We start from the raw sequence: 24560 nt of genomic DNA, 5'->3' as shown, positions 1-24560 counted from the left end.
GCCCTGAACGGTTTGGGACCACCCTACCTGCGTGACCGCATCTCCATCTACGAACCCACACGCTCACTCCGGTCATCTGGGGAGGCCCTGCTCGTGATCCCACCTACGTCGCAAGCGCGCTTGGTGGGGACACGGGACAGGGCCTTCTCTGTGGCGGCCCCCCGACTTTGGAATGCCCTTCCAAAAGAGCTTCGTCAGGCCCCTACTCTAGCAGTTTTCAGAAGGAACCTAAAAACTTGGCTGTTCCGATGTGCCTTCGCAGATTAGGAATCCCCATCCCAAGTCCTAGATGCACTTTAGCACAACTATTGTTGCTGCACACCGCACTTTTAATCTTACGTTCCTCCTGCCATCTCAGCACTTTTAACCCTGTACCCCATTGCGCTGGCCGAACCAGTTTTAATAGTGTCTTGATGTATTGTCATTGTGGTTATTTTGCTTAATTGTTTTGTTTTGCTTTGTTTATTGTTGTGTTATGTTTTCTATTGTATTGTATTTGAGGCTTCGGCCCGTGTAAGCCGCATCGAGTCCTTCGGGAGATGCTAGCGGGGTACAAATAAAGTTAATAATAATAATAATAATTAGACTCATAAAAGTCACTTCTAAACAGTCAATAACAGATCTGTAATATAGTGGAATCTCAACTTAAGAGCACCCCTATTTTAGAGTGTTTTGAGTTAAGATCTGTCACTCGGCCTGGGTTTCACTTTGAGTTAAGCACTAGCTCCAAAAGTTAGCTCTTAACTCAAAGGAACAGCCTCGTGCCTTGTGCCTCCATACCTCGTGCTCTTGTCTGCTTTGGGAGATCGCTGTCCGCTTTGCTCTTGTCCACTTTGAGGAACCTTGGATTAGTTGATTTTGTGTGGTATTTATTCCTGGTATGTTTGGCTTAATGAAGAGAGAGAGAGCAAAAGAAGGAGGAAGGCTGGAATGAATACAGGATGAAGAAATTGTTGCTTCTGCCTCTTCACTTTGTGCTTTTTGCTTCCTTGGCACAACTTTCAGCCTCTACGATTTTAAAGTTGAATTTATTTTTTATTTTTCCACGTGAATGTGCATTTATATATTATTTGATATTTATAAAGTACATTTTCTTATTTAATAAAATAAATACGTAATTAAAAATGGGGAGGGGGGTTGGAGAGCCAGACTAGATTACCATATATACTCAATTATAAACCGAGTTTTTCAGCCCTTATTTTAGGCAGAAAAAGCGCCCCCCCCCCTTGGTTTATACTCAAGTCAAAATTATGTATTCTTTTGCTCTGTTGTTGTTGTTACATTTATTATTTTACTCTATTATTACAGTAGAGTCTCGTTTATCCAACATAAACGGGCCACCAAAACATTGTATAAGCGAAAATATTGGATAATAAGGAGGGATTAAGGAAAAGCCTATTAAACATCAAAATATGTTATGATTTTACAAATTAAGCACCAAAATTTCATGTTTTACAACAAATTGACAGAAAAAGCAGTTCAATACACAGTAACGTTATATAGTAATTACTGTATTTACGAATTTAGCACCAAAGCATCGCAATGTATTGAAACAGCTGTGGTTCCGGGTGGGAGGCAGACTGCGTTGGATAATACAGAACGTTGGATAAACAAATGTTGAATAAGTGAGACTCTGCTATATTACATTTACATTATTTTATTCTATTATTATTATTACGTTTATATAAACCCCTTTTTTCCCAGCTCCAGCAGACCTCTGAAGATGCTTGCCATAGATGCAGGCGAAACGTCAGGAGAAATGCCTCTAGAACATGGCCATATAGCCCGAAAAAACCCACAAGAACTGAGATTACGTTTATTGTTTTATATTTATTATTGTTAATTTTACATTTATGATTTTACTCTATTATTATTGAAAGGATATGTAAGCACATGGACATTGAAGAAGGTTAGAATAATGGCTTAATCAGAGTTGGACAGTCTTACCTTGAATTACACTTTTATGTAAATATTCAAAAATATTCAAAAACATTTAACCAGCTGATGCCTCAATTAATGTAATTTTATTGGTATCTATTTTTATTTTGAAATGTACCATTATCTGCTACGTTTCCCACCCTTGCCTTATAGAATCATAGAATCAAAGAGTTGGAAGAGACCTCATGGGCCATCCAGTCCAACCCCCTGCCAAGAAGCAGGAATATTGCATTCAAATCACCCCTGACAGATGGGATGATTTGAAAACATATTGACTTATACTTGAGTCAATATGTTTTCCCAGTTTTTTGTGGTAAAATTAGGTGCCTCAGCTTATATTCGAGTCGGCTTATACCCAAGTATATACAATAACAGCATTTAAATGGTAAGTTCACTTTGAGATAAGAGCAATTTGAGTTAAGAGTTCAATCACAAAACAAATTAAGCTCTTAACTCAGGGCATCGCTGTATAATATCATGATATCATATAAGGCAACAGACAATAACATAGTTTTAGGCCAGGCATGGGTAAACTTTAGCCCTCCAGGTGTTTTGGACTTCCACAGTTCCTAACAGCTTACCGGCTGTTAGGAATTCTGGGAGTAGAAGTCCAAAACACCTGGAGGGCCAAAGTTTGCATTGTTACTGAAGAATTCGACTAGTACTTCATAATTTGCTTATTGTATTTTGAAATTTATGTGTTTCCATATTGGTCAAGAAGAGGATGTTTGCTGATGTGTGAGTGAAAGAACACATGTACATAAATCCACTAGATAGGATGAATGGAGCTTGCGGAAACAAAGAAGACCGTAAGCATCTTGCGAATCTGTTGGCATTGGATTTGTCTGTATGTTAAAAGGGCAGAAATAGCCCCGGCAAGTTTAATGTTATTGTCCCCTTCCCTCCTTTTTTTACAGATGGGATTGTGAATGCCACTGCCTCTTTCACGTTTCAGAATAAGGGACCGTGTCAATATCTGAATAGTAGGTTTCTCTACATTTCTGCTGTCTGCCCCATAGCTCCTGTCCTGGTCTGCTGAAGGGGGTGTGGGTCGTTTGGGGGAAGGGGCAGGCAAAGCCAGATCAGGCTACTTGAGTTTTCCCTACGTGAGTGTGCTGTGAATGCGCACTAATGGTACTTCTGCGCATGCGCAGCTTCGCTCCGGAATCTTCAGTTAAAAATTCAAAAGAATCGGCGGTTGGCCCCGCGCACACTCCCCAGTACATTATAAATAGACCGCGGCTGGTCAACCGCCTCCAGATCTCTTCATCCGCGCTAATAGCAGTAGCTCGGAATTCTTCTTTGTCTATTATTCCTATTTCTTTGCTAAGATGGCGAATACCAAGGGATTTAAACGTTGCTCTGCATGCCAGGGCAACTTTCCGGATAATGATGCACATTCTCTGTGTATTGCTTGCCTGGGTGAAGGACATTTATCTCAAACATGTTCAATTTGCCAGTCCTTCACTCCGAAAACAAGAAAAAATAGAGAGATTCGTTTGAAGGCGGTCCTTTATGAACGGGCCCTTCTCCCAGAACCACAACAACATAAAGAAAAGTCCTTACCTGAAGCGGCGTTCCTGCAAGCGGCCCTGAAGAAGCCCAAGGCAAAGAAGGCCATTCAGGGCAAGACGGCTCCGGCAAAACCCTCAAAAGCGGCAGGATCCAAAGCCACTTCCTCGCTGTTGGTTTCGCCCCTTGAAAGGGCACGAGAGACCCCTCCACGGGATTGCCCCGTTGGTTCAGTGCCGGTGCCGACCTCCGCTCGCCTCGTGCGAGTTCAGGGGGAAAATGAAAACGAAAGGGACTTGGAGTCCGAGGCACGCCCCGCGCGTGCGCAGACTGAAAACTTGACTCCCCCGATGCCGACGCTCACGGCGCCGGCCCCTCCCATAGTATCAGCTGGTGGCCTTGGGGAGGAGCCAGCGCGGGCGTCCATGGCAACGCTCCCTTCGACATCGGGGATGCCTGCCGCTACAGCTCTGACTCGGCGCCGAGCGCGCGCTCCATCGCGCTCAAAGAACAATAAGAAGCGGAGGCGCCGCGAGTCGAGCTCCAGCGACTCTTCCTCATCCTCCTCTTCATCATGCTCTGATTCCTCCTGCTCCACTAGAAAGCGCAGGCTTGCACGCGCGCGGAGAGCGAGATCCCCACCTGGAGCATATGTGGAGGATCTCAGTGACAGTGGACTTCCCCTTCCTCCCCCGGGAGTGTATGAGATAACTCCCCAGGGGCGCTTTATCTATTGTGGTCTACCTCCTGACGGTGGTGTTGCACAATATGGTTCTAAGAACCATATTGAGGATGCGAGGTCGAGAACTTCTCCCTGTGCATCATGGTCATCAGGGTGCTTACTGGGATCAGAGGCGTACCCCGTTGCCTTCAATTGCTGAAGACCAACCCCCAATTGATGATGACGATTCTGACTCTTCAGTAGAATTAGTGGACTCTTCTGCTGCTGACAAGGATAAGACTGCTAATGCAAAGCGTATAGAGGATTTTAACGTGTTCGCTCAGCTGATTAATAGGATGATAACTGCATTGGACATTCTGGCCCCGAAGCCGGCCTCAACAGTTGATGATCCCATGTATCCGTCTGAGGAACAGGACAGTTCACCTTCTTTGTTACTTCCTACTCTTCCATATTTATTAAAGCTGACTAAAGTTCCTGATGTAGCCCCGTCCGCTGCTCCTGCAGTTCCTAGGAGGGTCGACCTTCTCTACAAAGTTGACTTGTCACTAGCGAGCTGGATTGCCCATCCTACACTACCGAATACGGTGGTAGCGGAGGCAGCTAGGGCAAAAAGGCCAAAGAAATATTCAATCACGCCTCCAGATAGGGAGGGCAAAAAGATTGACGCCCTTGGGAAGAAAATACATGTGGCTGCAGGATTGATTGCCAGGATGGCGCATTACGCTACTTATTTTAGTGGATACCAGAGTTTTCTCTGGAACAATATGCTGCCTTATGTTAACCTCTTGTCAACTGAAGACCGACGTCTTCCCAAGGCATATCAGGGCGAGGCTTTAATTCTCTCTAGATTGCAGAAGGATTTCGCCAAGCACATGGCTGAGATATCGGGCAAGCTCTTTGCCTCTGCCACGGCCATACGGCGACATGCGTGGCTGCGTACTTCCTCGCTGTCGGAAGAGAGCCGGTTGTTGGCAGAAGACCTTCCTATGACTGAGGAAGGTCTTTTTGATCCAACAACGGATGAAAAAATTAAGCAATCTCGAGAGGTCTTGCACGCTGCCAAGTATCCATACCAATACCCGTACCCATGGCAGCCAGGTAACTTTCAAAAGCCTCGGTGGCAGCAAAACCCGTCCTCTTACCGTAGGGCACCTTTTAATGGGTTTAGTGCAAACCAGGGCAATCGTAGTAATTCATCAAAATTTCAATCTGGTAGGAAGCAGAATTATTACGCAAAGCCTAGGTATCAGCCATACCAATCTAAGGCTAAAGCGTCAGGTAGTGCAAGACGTCGTCTTTGACGAATCTTATGTTTCTGATGTCTGCAGCCCAAGGGATGGCATAAATGATTCTGATAAGCATGTCAGTTCTATTTGGTATAAGGATAGGCTACGACCTTTTGCCAGAGCCTGGGCTTCAATAACCACTGATAAGTGGGTCCTCCAGATAGTTGAGGAAGGTTATTCGATAGAGTTTGTTTCGTTGCCCCCGTTGGGATGTTTAAAAACCACACCAGAGTCTCCAGCATTGCTGGAAGAAGTTGAAACTCTTTTAGCAAAAGGGGCCATTTCCCCGGTTGACAGTTCTTCGTTAGCAAATTGTTTCTTTTCTCGTTATTTTTTAGTAACAAAGAAAACTGGTGGTTTACGTCCAATATTAGACTTAAGAGGGGTGAACATGTATATTGATGCAAAGAAATTTCGAATGGTTTCTCTTTCTATGATCCTCCCTCTTCTGAATAAAGATAATTGGTTCGCTACCATAGACTTAAAAGACGCGTATTTTCATATTTCTATGGCAGAACATCATAGGAAGTATCTCGCCTTTATGGTTGGAGATAGAGCTTACAGATTTAATGTCTTACCTTTCGGCCTTACTACGGCCCCAAGGGTGTTCACTAAATGTATGGCGGTGATTGCCGCTCATCTTAGAACTAGGGGCGTTACGGTGTTTCCGTACATAGACGACTGGCTCTTGGTGACAGACTCGCAAGAACGTTTACATCTGCACATAGACCTAACTCTTTCTCTTCTCCAGTCTTTAGGTCTTGTGGTAAACAGGGAAAAATCACACCTAATGCCCGTTCGCAAGATCCAGTTTATAGGAGCAGTCTTGGATTCAATCCAACAGAGGGCATTTCTGCCGGAGGATCGATTTTCGTCCCTCAAGTCGTTGATTGTGTGTGCCCTGAATTCAAGGGAAGTGTCTGCGAAAAAGATTCAAGTTTTGTTAGGGCACATGGCATCTACGACTGCCGTCACACCTTATGCACGGCTACGTCTGAGACCAATCCAAAATTGGTTCCTGTCCGTTTTTCACCCTGGACGGGACAACCCCCATGTGCGGCTTGCCATTCCAGAGAAAGTTCGGCGTGCTCTTTTGTGGTGGATGGAGCCGGACAATGTAACTGTGGGCTTGCCGTTTCAGACCCCAGATCCGTCTGCTGTGGTCACGACGGATTCCTCCATGAAAGGCTGGGGAGCACACTTCGAGGGTTTGACTGCCCAAGGTGTCTGGACTCCAGAGGAATCAATGCATCACATAAATGTCCTGGAGTTATTCGCCGTAGAAAAGGCGCTGAAATCCTTCGAGATACCTTTATTAGGCAGGGTAGTGCAGATAGTTACGGACAATACTACAACAATGTATTATATAAACAAACAGGGGGGTACAAGATCACAAATCCTGTCAAGTCTAACTATGCGTATTTGGAAGTGGTGCATAGCCAGGGAGATACATCTAGTAGCTGTGCACCTTCCAGGGGAGGAGAATATATTAGCGGACAATTTGAGCAGATCCCCCATGTCCAATCACGAGTGGTCCATCGATCACAGGGAACTCAATACGATCTTCAAGATCTGGGGGTTTCCAGCAATAGATCTATTTGCGTCACGAGAAAACACAAAGTGTCCCCTTTATTGTGCACGCAGGAAGGCAGATCTGACACAAGGGTGTCTAGGGGATGCGTTTCTACGCAAGTGGAACAACGAATTTCTATATGTGTTTCCTCCGTTTCCGCTACTTCCGAAAGTAATCTCAAAGATTCGGAGGGACAACGGGGATTGCATTCTAGTGTCTCCGTGGTGGCCACGCCAACCATGGTTTTCGGCTCTCCTCGATATGTCCAAGGGGAGATACAGGAGATTTCCAAACACACTAGACCTTCTAACATCACAGAACGGACAGGTCCTTTACCCGGATGCCCACGCGCTCAGACTAACTGCCTGGAGGATTGCTCCAGACAGTTAGGTTCATCTGAGGCTTTGTCTGCTCCAGTTAAGGCAATCCTGGACGCAGCACAAAAGCCTTCCACGAAGCGCTCTTATGTGTATAAATGGACGCGTTATTCTCAGTATATGAGGGGGAGAGATCTGGACCCAGTACATGCCCCGATCTCTGCGATATTGGATTTCTTAGTTTCATTATCTGATTCGGGTTTGTCATTGTCATCCCTAAAATGTTACCTGGCGGCCATATCTTGGTATAGGAGGAAAGAGGGATTGCCTTCCCTCTTCTCAGAATATTTGGTTAAGCTTTTTCTTAAGGGGTTCAGTAATGTTAAGCCAACAGTGCCACCTATTATTCCTTCATGGAGCCTGGAGATAGTACTTTCATCTCTTCAGGGTCCACCTTATGAGCCTATGGCCACATGCGATATTTCGCATCTATCTTGGAAAACCTCCTTTTTGGTAGCAATTACTTCAGCCAGGCGTGTAAGTGAAATCTGCGCGTTGAGATCGGATGAGCCTTACCTCAAGTTCCACAAAGACAAAATTGTGCTTCGCACAGACATTTCTTTTCTTCCCAAGGTGACGTCTTCTTTCCACATGTCCCAGGATATAGTTTTGCCAGCATTTTTTCAGAACCCCACTTCCCCTATGGAACGTGGTCTTCACTTGTTGGATGTACGCCGGGCAGTAGCCTTTTATCTCAGTAGAACCAAAAGTATGAGGAAAACGCCAAGATTGTTTGTTAAATATAGAAAAGATACCTGCGGACTCCCTGTTTCATCGCAACGTCTATCTTCCTGGATAGTGTCTGTAATCAAGCTGGCCTACAAGAATTCGGGAAGGGAGCTTCCCGTTGGAGTAAAGGGACACTCTACGAGAGCGGTGTCTGCAACAACTGCTTTCTGGAAGGGCGTATCCCTGGATGCCATCTGTCGCGCTGCCACCTGGTCCACCCCATTGACATTTGTGTCTCACTACAAGCTGGACCTACAGGCCAAGAGGGACGCGGCGTTTGGTCGTGCTGTGCTGTTTTCTGCGGTGGCATGACTCCCGCCGTCCAAGGTGGGTAGCTTGCTAGTCTTTTACCATTAGTGCGCATTCACAGCACACTCACGTAGGGAAAATGAGAGGTTGCTTACCTGTAACCGTAGTTTCCCTAGTGATGTGCTGTGAATTCGCACGGCCCCGCCCATCCTCCCCGCAGTTTGTCATGCCTCCTCCTTCTAGCTGCTCTAGTGGCGGAAGAAGAGATCTGGAGGCGGTTGACCAGCCGCGGTCTATTTATAATGTACTGGGGAGTGTGCGCGGGGCCAACCGCCGATTCTTTTGAATTTTTAACTGAAGATTCCGGAGCGAAGCTGCGCATGCGCAGAAGTACCATTAGTGCGAATTCACAGCACATCACTAGGGAAACTACGGTTACAGGTAAGCAACCTCTCATCTCCCCTTGCACCCATGATAATGGAGAGAAGAATACAATGGGGAGTGCTCTTCTGGCACTAATCTCTATTCCAAACCAACTTGGCTCTATTGAGCTGAATTTTAATCAATTCTACAGATCTTCCTTATACCCAGGGTGTAATATAAAAATATTTAAAATATCATTACAAACAAAATAAACCAGCAGTCTTTAAAGCAGTGGTTCTCAACCTGTGGGTACCCAGGTGTTTTGGCCTACAACTCCCAGAAATCCCAGTTTACCAGCTGTTAGGATTTCTTGCTGTTGAAGGCCAAAACATCAGGGAACCCACAGGTTGAGAACCACTGCTTTAAATTATCAGAAGCATTTATGGTGTTTTCTCCATCAAGTGAAGTAGTCCTCTCATAGGATGGTAGTCGGAGGTTTCGCACAGCTGGTACATCACCGGCAACTATAAGATCTGTCAACTGAAAGGTTGCAAGTTCAAAGCCCTGGGTCAGCATGAGCGGTCGACTATCAGCCCTGCTCACTGTTTACCTAAGCCATTGGTTCTCAACCTGGGGTCCCTAGATGTTTTTGGCCTACAACTCCCAGAAACCCCAGCCAGTTTACCAGCTGTTAGGGTTTCTGGGAATTGAAGGCCAAAAACATTTGGGGTCCCCAGGTTGAGAACCACTGACCTAAGCAGTCGAAAACAGCTTTAGCTGTAATTAGAGAAATTAGGTACAGCTAAAAGCGATGGCGCAGTGGGTTAAAGTGCTGAGCTGCTGAGCTTGTTGATTGATAGGTCGCAAGTTTGATTCCGGGGAACAGCGTGAGCTTCCATTGATAGCCCCACCTTCTGCCAACCTAGCAGTTCGAAAACATGCAAATGTGAGTAGATGAATAGGTACCACTCTGGTGGGAAGATAACGGTGCTCCATGCAGTCATGCTGGCCACATGACCTTGGAGTTGTCTACGGACAACACCGGCTCTTCAGCTTAGAAATGGAGATGAGCACCACACTCCAGAGTCAGACACGACTGAATGTCAGAGGAAAACCTTTACTTTTACCTAAAAGCAGGGAGGTGTTTTACGATGCCATAAAGAAAGATCAGAAAATGCTGGGTGACCAAAAAGGGAGGAGGAGGTCCTGAAGGCTCTTCGTCATAGAGAATGGAGCAACAGCATTCCCTGTGGCTGGACTCACCTTCCTTGGCACCAAAAACAGCTGGACACTGAATTGGCAATACCTCCTTTCTGTTCTGTCTGTGTACTGTCTATACAAAGCAGCATTGAATGTTTGCTGTGTATGTGTAATGTGATCTGCCCTGAATCCCTTTTGGGGTGAGAAGGGCAGAATATAAATAAAGTATTATTATTATTATTATTATTATTATTATTATTATTATTATTAAAGTGTTTAGCCATTTCTAGCCGTTTCAGCCATGATGAAATGCTTAAAAATGTGTGTGAGATGGTAATCGATGGCTGTTGAGGTCTAAGAAGGGCTGGCTCACTGGAAAGGATTTCTGGTTGCCTGGGGTTGTGCTCTATCACCCCCTGCCCCCAAATCCCCAATATGTTAGTTCAGGATAGGTAAAGATTTCTCCTGACGTTAAGTCTAGTTGTGTCTGACTCTGGCGTCATATCAATTTCTAAGTCAAAGAACCAGCATTGTCCGTAGACACCTCCAAGGTCATATGGCCAACATGACTGCATGGAGCACCATTATCTTCCCACAGAAGTAGTAACTATTAATCTGCTCATGTTTGCATATTTTTGACCTGCTTGGCAGAAGCTGGGGCTAACAGCGGGAGCTCACCCCGCTCCCTGGATCCAAACTGCCAAACGTTTGGTTAGCAAGTTCAGCAGCTCAGCAGCTGCACCACCAGGGGACCTCCATTCAGGGTCGGGACCCCCGATTTACGAAGCCCTGATCTAGATTATGTTCTTAATCGTTTAAAATATGAAAATTGACTGTCTATCTTTAGTTCAGAATAAAGACAGTCAGTTTACATTTTTTAAAAGATCAAGAACACAATCTAGATCAGGGCTTCATAAACCCTGGCTCCCGAGCCTAAATGGGGGTCCCTTTAGCACAATGTAGGGCAGTGTTTCTCAACCTTCCTAATGCCACGACCCCTTAATACAGTTCTCATGTGATGGGGACCCCTAACCATAATATTACTTTCATTGCTACTTCTTAACTGTAATTTTGCTACTGTTATGAATCATAATGTAAATATCTGATATGCAGGATGGATCTTCATTCACTGGACCAAATTTGGCACAAATACATGCTACATCCAATTTTTAATACTGGTGGGTTCGGGGGGGGGGGGGTGCATTTTGTCATTTGAGAGTTGTAGTTGCTGGGATTTAAATTTCACCTACAATCGAAGAGGATTCTGAACTCCACCAACGATGGAGTTGAACCAAACTTGGCACACAGAACTCCCATGATCAACAAAAAATACTGGAAGGGTTTGGTGGATGGGCACTGAGCTTGAATTTTGGAGTTGTAGTTCACCTACATCCAGAGAGCACTGTGGACTCAAACAATGATGGATCTGGACCAAACTTGACATGGATACTCAATATGCCCATATATGAACACTGGTGGAGTTTGGGGAAAATTGACCTTGGCATTTAGAAGTTGTAGTTGCTGGGACACCTACAATCAAAGAGCATTCTGAACCCCATCAACAATAGAATTGGGCCAAACTTCCCACATAGAACTCCCATGACCAACAGAAAATACTGTGTTTTCTGATGGTCTTTGGCGACCCCTCTGACACCCTCTCATGAACCCCCCAGGGGTCACGACCCCCAGGTTGAGAAGCACTGGTGTAGGGGGTCACAAAATATTTGGCAACAGTAAACGGTTTTTGGATGCCACCCATTTACACAAATCTGTTTGCAACAGCGTGCAGTATTTACAGTGGCCTCCACAGATAATGCTTCAGCTGTACTTCATTAAAAGCAACATTAGCCTGTCTAGCAAGCCTTGCTAATTCTGATTTATTATCAGAGAAGGCCCTCTCTCTCGTCTTGCTTGAGATGGCCATGCTTGAGATGGAGGTGGGACCGAGAGGAGGGCCTCCCCAGCAGATCTCAGAGCTTGTGCTGGCTCATAGGAGGTGCGGTCTCGAAGATAGGCTGGACCTGAACTGTATGAGTTTTAAAGGTTATAACCTGCACTTTCAATTGAGCCCGGAAACTTATTGGCAACCAGTGGAGCTGCTTTGATAGGAGCATCATATGCTCTCTATCATTTGCCCCAGTTAGTAATCTAGCAGCTGATCTTTGCACTAATTGCAGTTTCTAGGCCGTCTTCAAAGGCAGTCCCATGTAGAGTGCATTGCAGTAGTTCATTCTAGATGTAAATAAGGCATGGACCACCATGGCCAAGTCAGGTTTTTCGAGGTACAGTCGCAGCTGGCGCACAAGTTTTTTCTGTGCAAAGGCCCTCCTGTCCACCACCAACACCTGAGCCTCAAGTGTCAGTGATGAATCCAGGAGGACTGCCAGGCTGTGGACCTGTGTCCTCAGGGGGGGTGTAACCCAGCCGAGCACAGGTTGTCACCCTATGCCCCGATCAGCCTCGCAACTGACCAGGAGGAGCTCTACTGGTCTGGATTAAGCTTCAACTTGTTAGCCCTCATCCAGTCCATCACAGCTGCCAGGCACCGGTCCAGGGTCTAGGGAGCTTCCTTGGATTGTGGTGGAAAAGTGTAGTCAAGTTGTGTGATCTGCGTAGAGATAAAGCTACATATTAAAACAAACACATAAAACAAACACAATCACAGTTAAAACTTGTGTGCCAGCTGCGCCCGTACCTTGGGAAATCTGATCTGGCTATGGTCGTCCATGCTCTAGTTACATCCCGAATAGATTACTGCAACGCGGTCTACGTGGGGCTGCCTTTGAAGATTGGAAATTGCAGCTAGTCCAACGGGTGGCAGCCAGATTACTAACTGGAGCGACATACTGTGTCCTCAGGGGTAGTGTAACCCTGCCAAGCACAGGTAGTCACCCTATGTCCCGATCAGCCTCGCAACTGACCAGGAGGATCTCTGCTGTGTCTGGTTTAAGATTCAACTTGTTAACCCTCATCCAGTTCATCACAGCTACCAGGCACCCCCCCCCCCCCCCCCCGTTAATGTCAGCTCCACTGGCTGCAGGTCCATCTCCGAGCCCAATTCAAAGTGCTGGTTTTGACCTATAAAGCTTTATACGGTTCTGGCCCAGCTTACTTGTCTGAACGCATCTGCCTCTACGTCTCATCTCGCAGCCTACAATCATCCGGGGAGGCTCTACTTTCGTTTCCATCAACATCACAAGTGTATTTGGCAGGGAAGAGAGACAAGGCCTTCCTAGCTGTGGCCCCCCACCTATGGAACGCACTCCCAAATGAGATAAGATCGACTCCATCCCTCCTAGCTTTCAAAAAAAAAATTAAAATTGTGGTTTTGGGACCAGGCTTTCGGACAGTAGACATAACTAGCACCTTAGATGGACATTGACAGGAATGGCGTTGCAGCAGATGGCATTGTTATATTTTTACTGTTTTAATTAATGCTGTATGTATTAGTTTTAATGATTGCTTTATGTACTTAATTGTGGTTATATTATTGTAATTGTTTTGTAGCGGCCTTGTACCGTTACTAAATGTAAGCCGTCCTGAATCCCCCTTTGGGGGTAGAGAAGAGACGGGGTATAAATACCAGATATAAATAAATAAATATTTTAAAAATCAACCAAAAATTAAAACACGATAAACATAGAATGTGATTTTTAAAATTTATAGTTAGGTCTATACTGGCCACGCAAGCCAAAATTTCTTTTACGTTTGGCTTAGCATGGAAAGTTTTTAAATCTATTACGGGTAGTTGTGCGCTCTCTCTCTCTCTCTCTCTCTCTCTCTCTCTCTCTCACACACACACACACAGTTTCCCACTTCCAAGGTATCAACAAGTGACATTTTTTTCCTCTTCCAGTTTACTGCCAAATCGTGTGGGTTATCTTCTCTACAAATGACGACAAGTTCTTTTTGCTGGTGCATCGTTACAGATCAACACGTTACTACATTGCGGAATACCAGAAAGGTTAGATTGACTCTTTTAAGCATCATCCTTCAAGCCACCTGCCAACGCATGGTGACCCCATGCATTTATAGGGTTTTCAGAGGCAATGAATGCTCTGACTGTCATCGTCCTTTGAAATTCAGGTGGGCACTGCCCAACAAATAATTGCTTCTTTTAGTATGTGTGTGTGTGTGTGTGTGTATCTAGATCCATTTCAGTGAGGTTATGAAACAGAGACAGCTTTGCCTGCCTTGGTGGATGACCTACGAAGAAAGCTGGACAGGGAGTGTGTCCCTGTTGGTACTCCTGGACCTCTCAGCAGCTTTCGATGCCATTGACCGTGGTATCATTCTGGGTCATCATGCTGGGATGGGACTGGGAGGCACTGTCTTACAGTTGCTCTCGTCCTTCCTGTAGGGCCGTACCCAGAAGGTGGTGCTGGGATATTCCCCCCCCCCCCACCCTGGCCATTGACCTGTGGGGTTCCTCAGGGTTCCATTTTGTCCTCTGTGCTGTTTAACATATACGTGAAACTGCTGGGAGAGGTCAACCAGGGTTTTGGAGTATGGTGTCACCTATATGTGGATGACACCCAGCTCTTCTACTCCTTTCCACCTAAACCAGTGGTTCTCAACCTGTGGGTCTCCAGATGTTTTAGCCTTCAACTCCCAGAAATCCTAACAGATGGTAAACTGGCTGGGATTTCTGCGAGTTGTAGGCCAAAACACCTGGGGACCCACAGGTTGAGAACCACTGACCTAAACCAAGGAAGCTGTCCTGACCCTAAACCAATGCCTGTCATCAGTAATGGACTGGATGAGGGCAAACAAATTGAAACTTAATCCAGACAAGACAGAGGTAGTCCTGGTCAGTTGGAAGGCAGACCAGGGAATAGGGATCCAGCCTGTGCTGGATGGGGTCACACTCCCCCTGTAGACACAGGTTCGCAGTTTGGGGGTCTTCTTGGACTTGGCATTGAACCTGGAGACCCAGGTATTGGTGGTGGCTGGAAGGACCTTTTCCCAATTAAAACTTGTGCACCAACTGAGTCCATTCCTTGAGAAGCCAGATCTGGCCATGGTCCCCCATGCCTTAGTTACATCCCATCTGGATTACTGTAATGCACTCAATGTGGGGCTGCCTCTGCGGAGTGCTTGGAAACTTCAGCTGGCCCAAAGACCTGCCGACAGGTTGCTCACTGGGGCTGGCCACAGGGAGTGCACAACCCTACTGTTGAAGCAGCTCCACTGGCTGCCAGTCTGTTCCCAGGCACAAAGTGCTGGTTATGACCTTTAAAGCCCTAGAAGGTTCAGATCCAGGCTATTTGCTGACTGCATCCCCTTATATGAACCTGCCTGGGCCCTGAAATCTTCAGGAGCGGCCCTTCTCTCAGTCCCATCTCCATCTCAGGCTCGGTTGTGGGAACGAGAGAGAGAGCAGGCCTTCCTTCTCAGTATCTGCCCTTCGACTCTGGAACTCCCTTCTTCCCGGGGAAGCCAGAACGGCCCCCTCCCTGCTGTCCTTCTGGTGGCAGGCCAAAACCTTTTTATTCAAGCAGGCTTTTAAAGATGAAGGTGTTTAAAATCAATTCAGGGGGTGTTGTGGTTTTTAACTTTGAATTTGTTTTCATAGTTTTTAACTGGGAATTTTAAAATGTTGTTTATATTTAATCCTGTTTTCATGTTCTTATATTTATATATTTTAAAATGGTTATGCTAATGCTTTTATGTTTTTTTTTGAAATTTTTATTAATTTCTCCATACAGATAACAAAACAACACAATACGAACCTTAGCCATCTAAAAGATAATATCAAAAACTGATTACAATTTTTATGGCTAGGATACAGGTTCCAATTGTGTTTCCCTTTACCATATATCTTGATTAATTACCCCTTTAAATCCCCCCACCCACCCACCCTTACCACCCCACCTCCCTCCCACCCACATCTGGGTTTACTTAAATCGGTTCATTGATTTAATTGTCTGGAAGGCCTGATTTAAAGTTCTGTACCTATCTTTTCCTTCCATTTTGTCGATTAAACAAGATCATTTCCTAAACCAATCTTGTCTTGACTGAATATTCAAATATTTATTTTTCTTTTCATAGATGAAATCATTAATCAAATATTCAGAGAGATAAGACCACCAGGTTTTCAGGTCCCACCTTGTTTTATCTTTCCAACCTCTGGCGATTGTGGCATGTAATAATAATAATAACACTTTATTTGTACCCTGCTACCATCTCCCCAGGGACTCGGTGCGGCTTACATGAGGCCGAGCCCGAATACAACAATACAAGCAAAACAACAACAGTACAAGCAATTAAAATAAAAACATAGACAATAAAATATACAACATTATCAATAAGACAACACGCAATTAAAAACAGTGGGAAGGTCAAATGTAAAGTTAAAATGGAAATAATGCTGGGACATGGACGAAAGGTGATAGTGGCGTTTATGGAAGGGCATACGAGCAGATCTGAAAAATGTAAAATGCTTTGGAGGACAAAGTGCTATGGGATCATTATTCCAGGAAGGCACACTGGAACAACCACGTCTTCAAGCTCCTCCTAAAGACTGCCAAGGTTGGGGCCTGTCTGATGTCTTTAGGGAATGAGTTCCAGAGTCGAGGGGCCACCACCGAAAAGACCCTCTCTCTCGTCCCCACCAACCGGGCCTGCGATGCTGGTGGGATCGAGAGCAGGGCCTCTCCGTATGATCGAAGGGATCGTGTGGGTTCATATACAGAGATGCGGTCACGCAGGTAGGTGGGTCCCAAACCGTTCAGGGCTTTGTAGGTAAGCACCTGCACCTTGAATTGGGTCTGGTAAATGAATGGCAGCCAGCGGAGCTCCCTGAGCAGGAGGGTTGACCGCTCCCTGTAAAGCGCCCCAGTTAACAACCTGGCCGCCCCCCTTTGGATCATCTGGAATTTCCGGGATGTATAGTGTCTATCATAAATTTCAATATATCTGACCATTCATTGTTCCCCTCCTTTATGGTGAGGGACAGAAATCGAGATTTATTCCAATGTAGTTTTTGCTCTATTATTTCCTCTATTACTTCTCGAACAGTATTATAATATTTTTGGATTTCAGAGCAGTCCCACCACATGTGTGAAAAAGTACCAGTCTCCCCGCATTTATGCCAGCATTTGTTAGAAGTGTTTTTCATAATGTGAGCCAATTGAGAGGGGGTCCTATACCATTTTGAAATTACTTTCTTTTGTGTTTCTTTGATTCTTATGTTTCTTTGTTTAATTTTTTTGAGTTTTATTGATCCAGGAGTTTACTAAGTTTTCATTAAAGTTTATATCCTGTTTCCAGGCCTCTACTAAAGTATGTTTTGTATTATAGGATAAGGCTATTAGTTCCTTATATATTTCCCCTATAATGCCTTTCTCTTTTTCTATTTTTCAGCCAATTATTCTATTCAATGGGGCATTTGATGTTTCTTTCTTTTTTATTTCCTGTGCTCTTTGCGACAAGCCTAACCAAGCTATCCAATACTTTGAGCCACATTTGTCCTTTATCTTATCCCATTTTTAAATATCTCCATTGGATTCCAAGCAGTCTCATACCTTCTTTACTCCATTCTCTTTCAGGGACCTGATTAAATTCCTAAATGTTTTATCTTTATTTTTCAGGGTTCTTAGAGGAAAGGGATCTATTTTATTTATTTGTAATTTATTTTTCCATTTCTTCCAAACATGCAATGTTGAGAGGAGGGGGCCATCTCTTAATTTTTAAAGCTCTTGTTAATCAATTTTTTCTTCCATAAATGGGCCCTTTTTCCAATTGTTTAATTCTTTCTCTAATTTCACCCATTATTTTCCCCTTCCAGTTCCAATTCTATTAATTTAGTAATATGGCATGCCTCATAATACAACTCTAGGGATGGGACTCCCCATCCCCCCGTTTCTTGGTTACCATAGAATATAAAATTAGAAATTCTATTTTTATTCCCTCCTGCTACCCATTTTTTATGGAACTGTCCTACTTCTTAAAGAGTTTTACAGAGATGTTTACGGACAGACTTTGAAATAAATGTAGGAATTTGGGTAAAATCTTCATTTTATAAATTTTAAGTCTAGAAGTGATGTCCTGAAAATTCTTCCCCCAGGTTTTAAATAATTTACTTGTAGATTTCCATAAGTGGTTGAAGTTTGATTGGATAATGTTGTTTAGATTTTTCCTAAGTATTTTAATGACTTCTTTCCCAGTTTCACTCCTATAATATTATGGGCGATTTTTAGTTCATTCGATGTTGGATTCTCATGGAGAATTTCTGTTTTATCTAAGTTAATTGCAAGCCCTGAGATTTCCCCAAATTCCTTTATTATTTTGACCAGTGAATTTAGCGACTCTTTCACCTCGCTTAAAATTATTATGGCGTCATCCGCATAAAGGTTTATTTTTATTTCTTCTTTGCCCGCCTTGTATCCTTTGATGGTTTGGTCCTGTCTAATTAAATTTGCTAAAGGTTCAATGGCCAATGCAAATAATAGTGGGGAGAGTGGGCATCCTTGTTTAGTTCCACTCTTTATATTAATTTATCTTGAATCAAACCCATTTACATTTATGACTGACTTATTTCCGCTGTATATCTCTTTTATTACTTTGCATAATTTCCCCCCCATTCCACTTGCCTCACATATTTTATTCAGGTATTTGTGGTTTATTGAGTCGAATGCTTTATGAAAGTCAAGCTTTACTATAAGCAGTTTGGATCTATTAACTGTGGCATGATTTAGAGTGTTTAGAATGATCCTGATAGGGTCTGCTGTTTTCCTATTTTTAATAAATCCATATTGATCTTCATGGATTATTTTTGGGATTTTTTCCCTTTTTCTGTTTGCTAAGATTTTTGTAAAAATCTTATAGTCCACATTACGGAGGGAGATAGGTCTATATGCATTAGGATCTGTCTTGTCTTTATTTGGTTTTAAAATTGTAACTTCCCCTTTAAAAATTTTGTAAAAATTTGTGGTAAGGCCATCTGGTCTGGGGGCTGAGTTCACTTTTAGACTGTCTATTACATTTTCAATTTCTGAATTTGATATTGTATTATGTAATTCTATTTGTGAGTGATAGTCTATGTTTGCCTGTAAATATACTTCATGTTCTATTGTATCTTTATCATCGTAAAGTTTCTCATAAAAACTTGCCATAATTTCTCTAATTTCATTATCTGTTGATTTTAATTGACCCTTGTAATCTTTTAATTTTAGTATTCTGTTTCTAGCCTTTTTTTTTTTTTTTAGGAATCTGGACAAACTTTTTTAGTTATTGATGGAGTTGATTTGGTAATCATTTTTGATCCACAGGTGTTTTTTGGTGGCGTCAATTTTTTCTAAGTTCTCCAAATATTGTTTTTTCTCTATCCATCTTGTCTTATTTTCAGCTGTTGGGTGATTTTGGAAATTGTTGGAGGAAGTTCTCCTCTAGTTTTTTCAAGAGTAGATTTTTCTTTCTTATTAATCCCAATTTCTTTAGTGATGATGTACCCTTAATAGTAGCTTTAAAAGCATCCCATATTAATACTTCTTTTAATTCTGGTTGTCTGTTTATTAGAAAAAAATATTTTATCTGTTTTGTAATGTCTTGTTTGTCTTTCTCTTTGAAAGTTACCTTTGGGTTAAACCTCCATTTCTTTGCGAGTCTCCTCACAGATTCACCCAATTTAAGCAAAATCGGAGCATGAACTCCTGGCCATTGTTTCCCAACTTTAATCTCGTTAATTTCTCTAGAGTTATTAATTCCAACTATGAAGTAATCTATAGTTGTGAATTTGGAGTGTCTGTGTAAGTAGAAAGTTGGTGCCATACCCTCTTCACCTATTCTGTAATGGACCTCGATTAGATTCCATTGTTTAAAATTGGCATTACATTCTAACCTTGGGGGACTAACCCCTAAGCTCCTTCTATTCATGTATAACTCTGTGTTTAAATCTCCCCCAATGACTACATCGCCCTTTGCATGTTTTTCAATTTTGGCAAATGTTTTATTTATGAAACTTATTTGTTTTGTGTTTGGAGCATATACACTTGCAATAGAGATATCACTATTGTTTAGTTTTCCCCTTATCCATTCCTTATCTGATATCATTTTCTCTAATTCAAAACTGTTAGCATTCTTTATTATGATTGCTACTCCTCTGGATTTATCTGATCCTCTTGATTCATATTGTAAATCCCAATTCTTTAAGTTTAACCATTTTTTCCTTATCTTTTTTTCTTGTTAGTCTCCTGGATTAAGCATATATCAACATGCTGTTCAGTTAACATTCTAGACAGTTTATATTTTTTAACCGGAGAAGATAGGCCATTTATATTGAGCGACAATAATTTAATTTCTTCCCTCATAGGTCAGTTGTTTACCTTCCCAACTTTCTTTCGCAGGTTATCCCATTATATTAACCCTTACCGCTGCAGGACCCAGATCCCTACCCCAAAACAACCCCTCCTCTGGAACCCATGACCCCCTCCTCCTTGAGGAGGTTGCTAGGAAAAGATTCCTTGCACCCATCCAGAGAGTAATGAAGGACAGAGGCCCCTGCATCCGCCCCTCCTATCCGTCAGATAAAATTCTCGCATTACTCACCCTTCCAGGCTATCTACTTTTTTAAAAATCCCTATCGCTTAATCCCTGTCCCTTAACCCAATCTTCATCCCTATTGTTAATTCCAGAACACTCCACCTTCTCCTTTTTCATGTATAGTTAGCAACCGTTTCCCCATTTTTTAATTTAAATTTGTATTCTGATCCAAGAACCAAAATCCTGGGGTTTATTCTTCACCTCCTTCAGACCAACACTGTGTCCGAAAAGATTTTCTATCTCTTGGCTGACACTAACCCTATGGTTACGCAAAAGGTGTCTCTTTTTGCACTGGCAGCACAGAAAATCCGGGCAAAACTAATCTCTGATATTGCAGTTGACTGTGCTGGGGATGCTCTCATCTAATACTGGCTGTTTATGTAGTTTTAATAACGCTGTATCTATTTGCTTTTACTTGGTTTTTAATTACGCAGGTGTGAGTCTATACATTATGTAGTATTTCAAAAGTGCATCTTGCCATTGGTATATGTAGCATTTTGATGATTTATAGGATTTTATTGTGTATTTTATATTGTATTTAATAATCTGGTGTTCATGTATTTATTTATTTGCCTTGCCTTGTATGTGAAAGACCTATGGTCTAAGCATCAAATAAACTAAAACTAAACTAATTTAAATTATATTAGCAATTAAGACAAAAAAAATTCCTGTCTTTGCTGGTTGTGATTGCTCTGGTCCTTTAAATCCCTACAGAATGTCTTTGCCGGTACCAATAAGCATTTCTTTAAACCCAGCTATAGAAACAGTCCATTATGTATAGTTATTTGAAATTTCTTCTGTTAGGAATTCTATAGGAGATCTTTGAACAAGGTTTTTCAGGTCTTTTTCTTGTGGTTACTTCTTTAGTTGGACGATCTTCTCTTGGTTGTTCTTCCTCTGTTTCAGACACTTTTCCTTCATCTGTTGGGACTCCTGTTTCTCTTGAAGATTTTCTCTGTGAGAGTTGGATCAGGTTTAAGTCTTTCAGGAGCATTTCCCCTTCTTCTATAGTCTTTGCAGTAAGTTTTTTTTTCCTTCTCTGAAAATGATTAGTGTGGCTGGAAAGGCCCATGTGTATTTGACGTCTGCTGACCGTAATGTCCTTGAGGGAGGCTCTCTCCTCCCTTGTAGCTCTTGCTAAGTCCTGGAAAACTGCGATTTTATTACTGTTAAACTGCAGATCATTCACACTCCTCAAGGCTTTGAAAACCTTTAGGCATGTTGATTCTTTAACAAATGTCACTGTTACCACTCTTGGTGTGGTGCCTTTGTGATTCTCCCCCCCCCCCCCCCGCTCCCTCTTTTGAGGATAAAGTCTGTATGCTCTATCTTCTTCTCCAGCTGATATGTCCCATTGGTTCCACCACTCACACAGAGAGTTAATCAAGTCTTTGTCTTTTATATACTCAAGAATCCCTTGTAAGCAAAAATGTCTGCGTTTGGAATGGTTTTCTAGAGCCACCACCCTTGATTTCAAATAATTAATTTCCAGTTCTAGTGACTGGATCCTGGCTTGATTTTTTACTTCCTTTGATACTATTTCACTCATCTTTTCTCTTATCTCTCTAACTTCCATAGAGCCTTTGAGCCCTTTAATCATTTCCACCAGAAGGTCGAGCTTTTTTCCTATGTTATCTGTGGAAATTGGAGCTTCAGGGGCTTTTGAGGCCATCTCTAGATGACTTATAACCTAATGAGTAAAACAGATAAAGAACGGCACTCCCACCTCTGCTCGGCTGTTTTTTTTCTTTTCTGTTTTCTGTTCCTCTTTTAATCTAGATTCTCTGCTGCTGGAGTTCATCCAAAATAGCAACACATCTCCAGGCTGCCTCAACAGGAAACTGGAGATTGCTAATCATTCTCTTTCTGTCTCCCAGCCTTTTTCTTTTTCTTTTCTTGGTAGGAAGACGTTAAGTTTTGTTTTTGTTTCTTGATATATTAGCTAAGCTGTGAGTCCATCCCAATCGCATTAGACCTCGGGTGAGTTATTTTTAACTTACTTTTTTGATGGAGGAGCTTTCAGCAGACTGCTCAGCAAACTTGCATGTTCCGCCCTTTCACTAATTCTTTTATGCTAAGTCACTTTGAGTCTCCTTCGGGGGAGATAAAGCGGGGTATAAATATAATAATAATAATAAGAAGAATAATAATAATAAGAAGAAGAAGAAGCTGCCTCAGACAGAGCATATGTGGTGTTGCTTGGGACAGAGCAGTGTATGATCCGAATCCTCATCCCCGGAGGTTTGACTTTCAACCTCTTCAGCCCAAAAACCACACAACACTCCAATGATTCCAGCCATGAAAGCCTTTGACAATAAATGAAATAGTCAAGTGGCCCATAGTCAAATGGTCCCTGGTCAAAGTGGTCCCTGGAGAAATGAACCCTGGTCAAGTGGTCCCTGGTTTTAAAAAAAACAGGTTGGGAACCACTGCTCTAGCACTTGTAAGGCAGCAAAGGTGTATGTGTACAGTGAGTGAGAAGTTGTGAAACATGAGGTTGGGTAGGACCCAAAGAAGTAGCTAGTGACTGAAGTACAGGCTACAAATGTGGGTCTTTGTTGCACATCTTATTGTGGTTTTCTCTATTCAATTTTCAGATAATTATCTTAAGATCATTTTTAAAATCCCTGAATATATACCGAAAGGTAAGAACCACAGCATCTTGTGACAGGTCAGAGTCTATTGTTACATTTAAAAGACTTTACATCCATTGACACCCTCCCTGCAAATCATATAGGTATCCAAAGTTGTTGCAATTGCTTGTTTGTATTTGGGGTGGGGATGGGGTAGGGAAGAGATGAACACTGAGTGTCCAGTAACACTCTTGTTTCAAAATAAAGTCTGACTTATGGAAAGTGTTGGAACTCAACCACATCCTGCACAAGTTTATGGTCCTCATCAAGAGATAGGCAGATGGGTTTATTGGCAGGAAAAGCCCTTCCCCATTGGCTTGCATTTCACTCTGTTTTTTCCTTCGATTCCGTGACTGTTAGACTGATACTTCTCAGGGACACGCCTCTTTTTCCTGAGCACATGGCAAGCTCCTGAGTCCTCCATTTAGTTCTTCTCCTGTAAGCATGGAGAGAGACAATATGTCAGCTGTGATTTACATGGCTAGATAACAAGGGCCTTTGCTTTCTTATCTAGAAGTGTAGTTCTTTGAATAAAGTGTTTGAATAAATTGTCGAAGCTTATTTGCTCTACTGCTAACACAAGAAGCTTCTGATGTGCAAAACTGCTGCTGCTGTTGTTGCATCTTTCCTTTGGAAATGCTGTTTCCTTTTTGAAATTGCCTAACACTGGTGGGGGGAGGGGGAGGCAGTCACCTCCGCTGCATCTCTTCCGCTCCCTGCTGTCCTCTGTAACTCATTGCACTGCAAAACTTTTGTGGTTCCTTGTCTTTGTTGTTGTTGTCTTTTCCCCTTAGCTGTCTCAGACAGAGGTTACGTGCTGTTGCTGGGGACGGAGCAATATACTACTCGATTATTCACCCCCGTAGGTTTGGCTTTCAACCCCTTCAGTAAGATATTCTACATCTGGGGGAATGCTATCTTGCAAAGGTAAGGCCTGCTGCCCAAAACATGCTGATTCGAATGTGATCTCGGGTGGCTTCCCATTTCAATATTGTACCTTAATCCTTTTTTGAGTAACAGGAATAATGTTCTCAAATGGAGGCTGCAGTCAGAGTGGGGAACCCATCCATGTGGCTGTGGGTTCACACTCCTGTCCTGCAGACCCCAACATGTTTGTCTAGAGCCAGTCCCAGGCCCTGCTCTAGGCTCATGGCTGATCTTTAGTTCAATAGGAGGTAGAATCATGGGAGGAGAGTCTGTTGTAATCCCCCCCGCCCCTTAGAATCAGCTTGGGTTAGTGATTTTGGACTATGACTTGAAACTAGGGTTCAGATCTCTGCTTGGCCATGGCAACCCACTGAGTGACTTTGGGCAAGCCACACTCTCTCATCCTCAGAGGGAGGGACGTGCAACCCTTCTCTCCCTCTGAACAACTCTTGCCAAGAATGCTTCGTGATACCTTAGCCTTAGAATAATAGAATAATCGAGTTGGAGGAGACTCCAGGGGCCTCCAAAGAAAAAACCACCACCACGCTC

At 43.1% G+C, this 24560-nt stretch overlaps 1 protein-coding gene across 1 annotated transcript in view; it reads left to right on the top strand.

Annotated features, from left to right (window-relative positions):
• Window positions 1-24560, top strand: part of LOC137094951 (cation channel sperm-associated auxiliary subunit gamma-like) — an 87080-nt gene that overhangs the window by 27199 nt on the left and 35321 nt on the right. The window contains exons 10-13 of the mRNA XM_067460963.1: window positions 2856-2921; window positions 13766-13873; window positions 23049-23096; window positions 23879-24011. Coding sequence (XP_067317064.1) covers window positions 2856-2921; window positions 13766-13873; window positions 23049-23096; window positions 23879-24011 — 355 coding nt within the window. The remainder of the gene's footprint in view (window positions 1-2855; window positions 2922-13765; window positions 13874-23048; window positions 23097-23878; window positions 24012-24560) is intronic.

This window comes from Anolis sagrei, chromosome X (assembly GCF_037176765.1).
Source record: "Anolis sagrei isolate rAnoSag1 chromosome X, rAnoSag1.mat, whole genome shotgun sequence".
NCBI classification, from domain to species: Eukaryota; Metazoa; Chordata; class Lepidosauria; order Squamata; family Dactyloidae; genus Anolis; species Anolis sagrei.
This window is presented reverse-complemented; position numbering and strand designations above follow the sequence as displayed.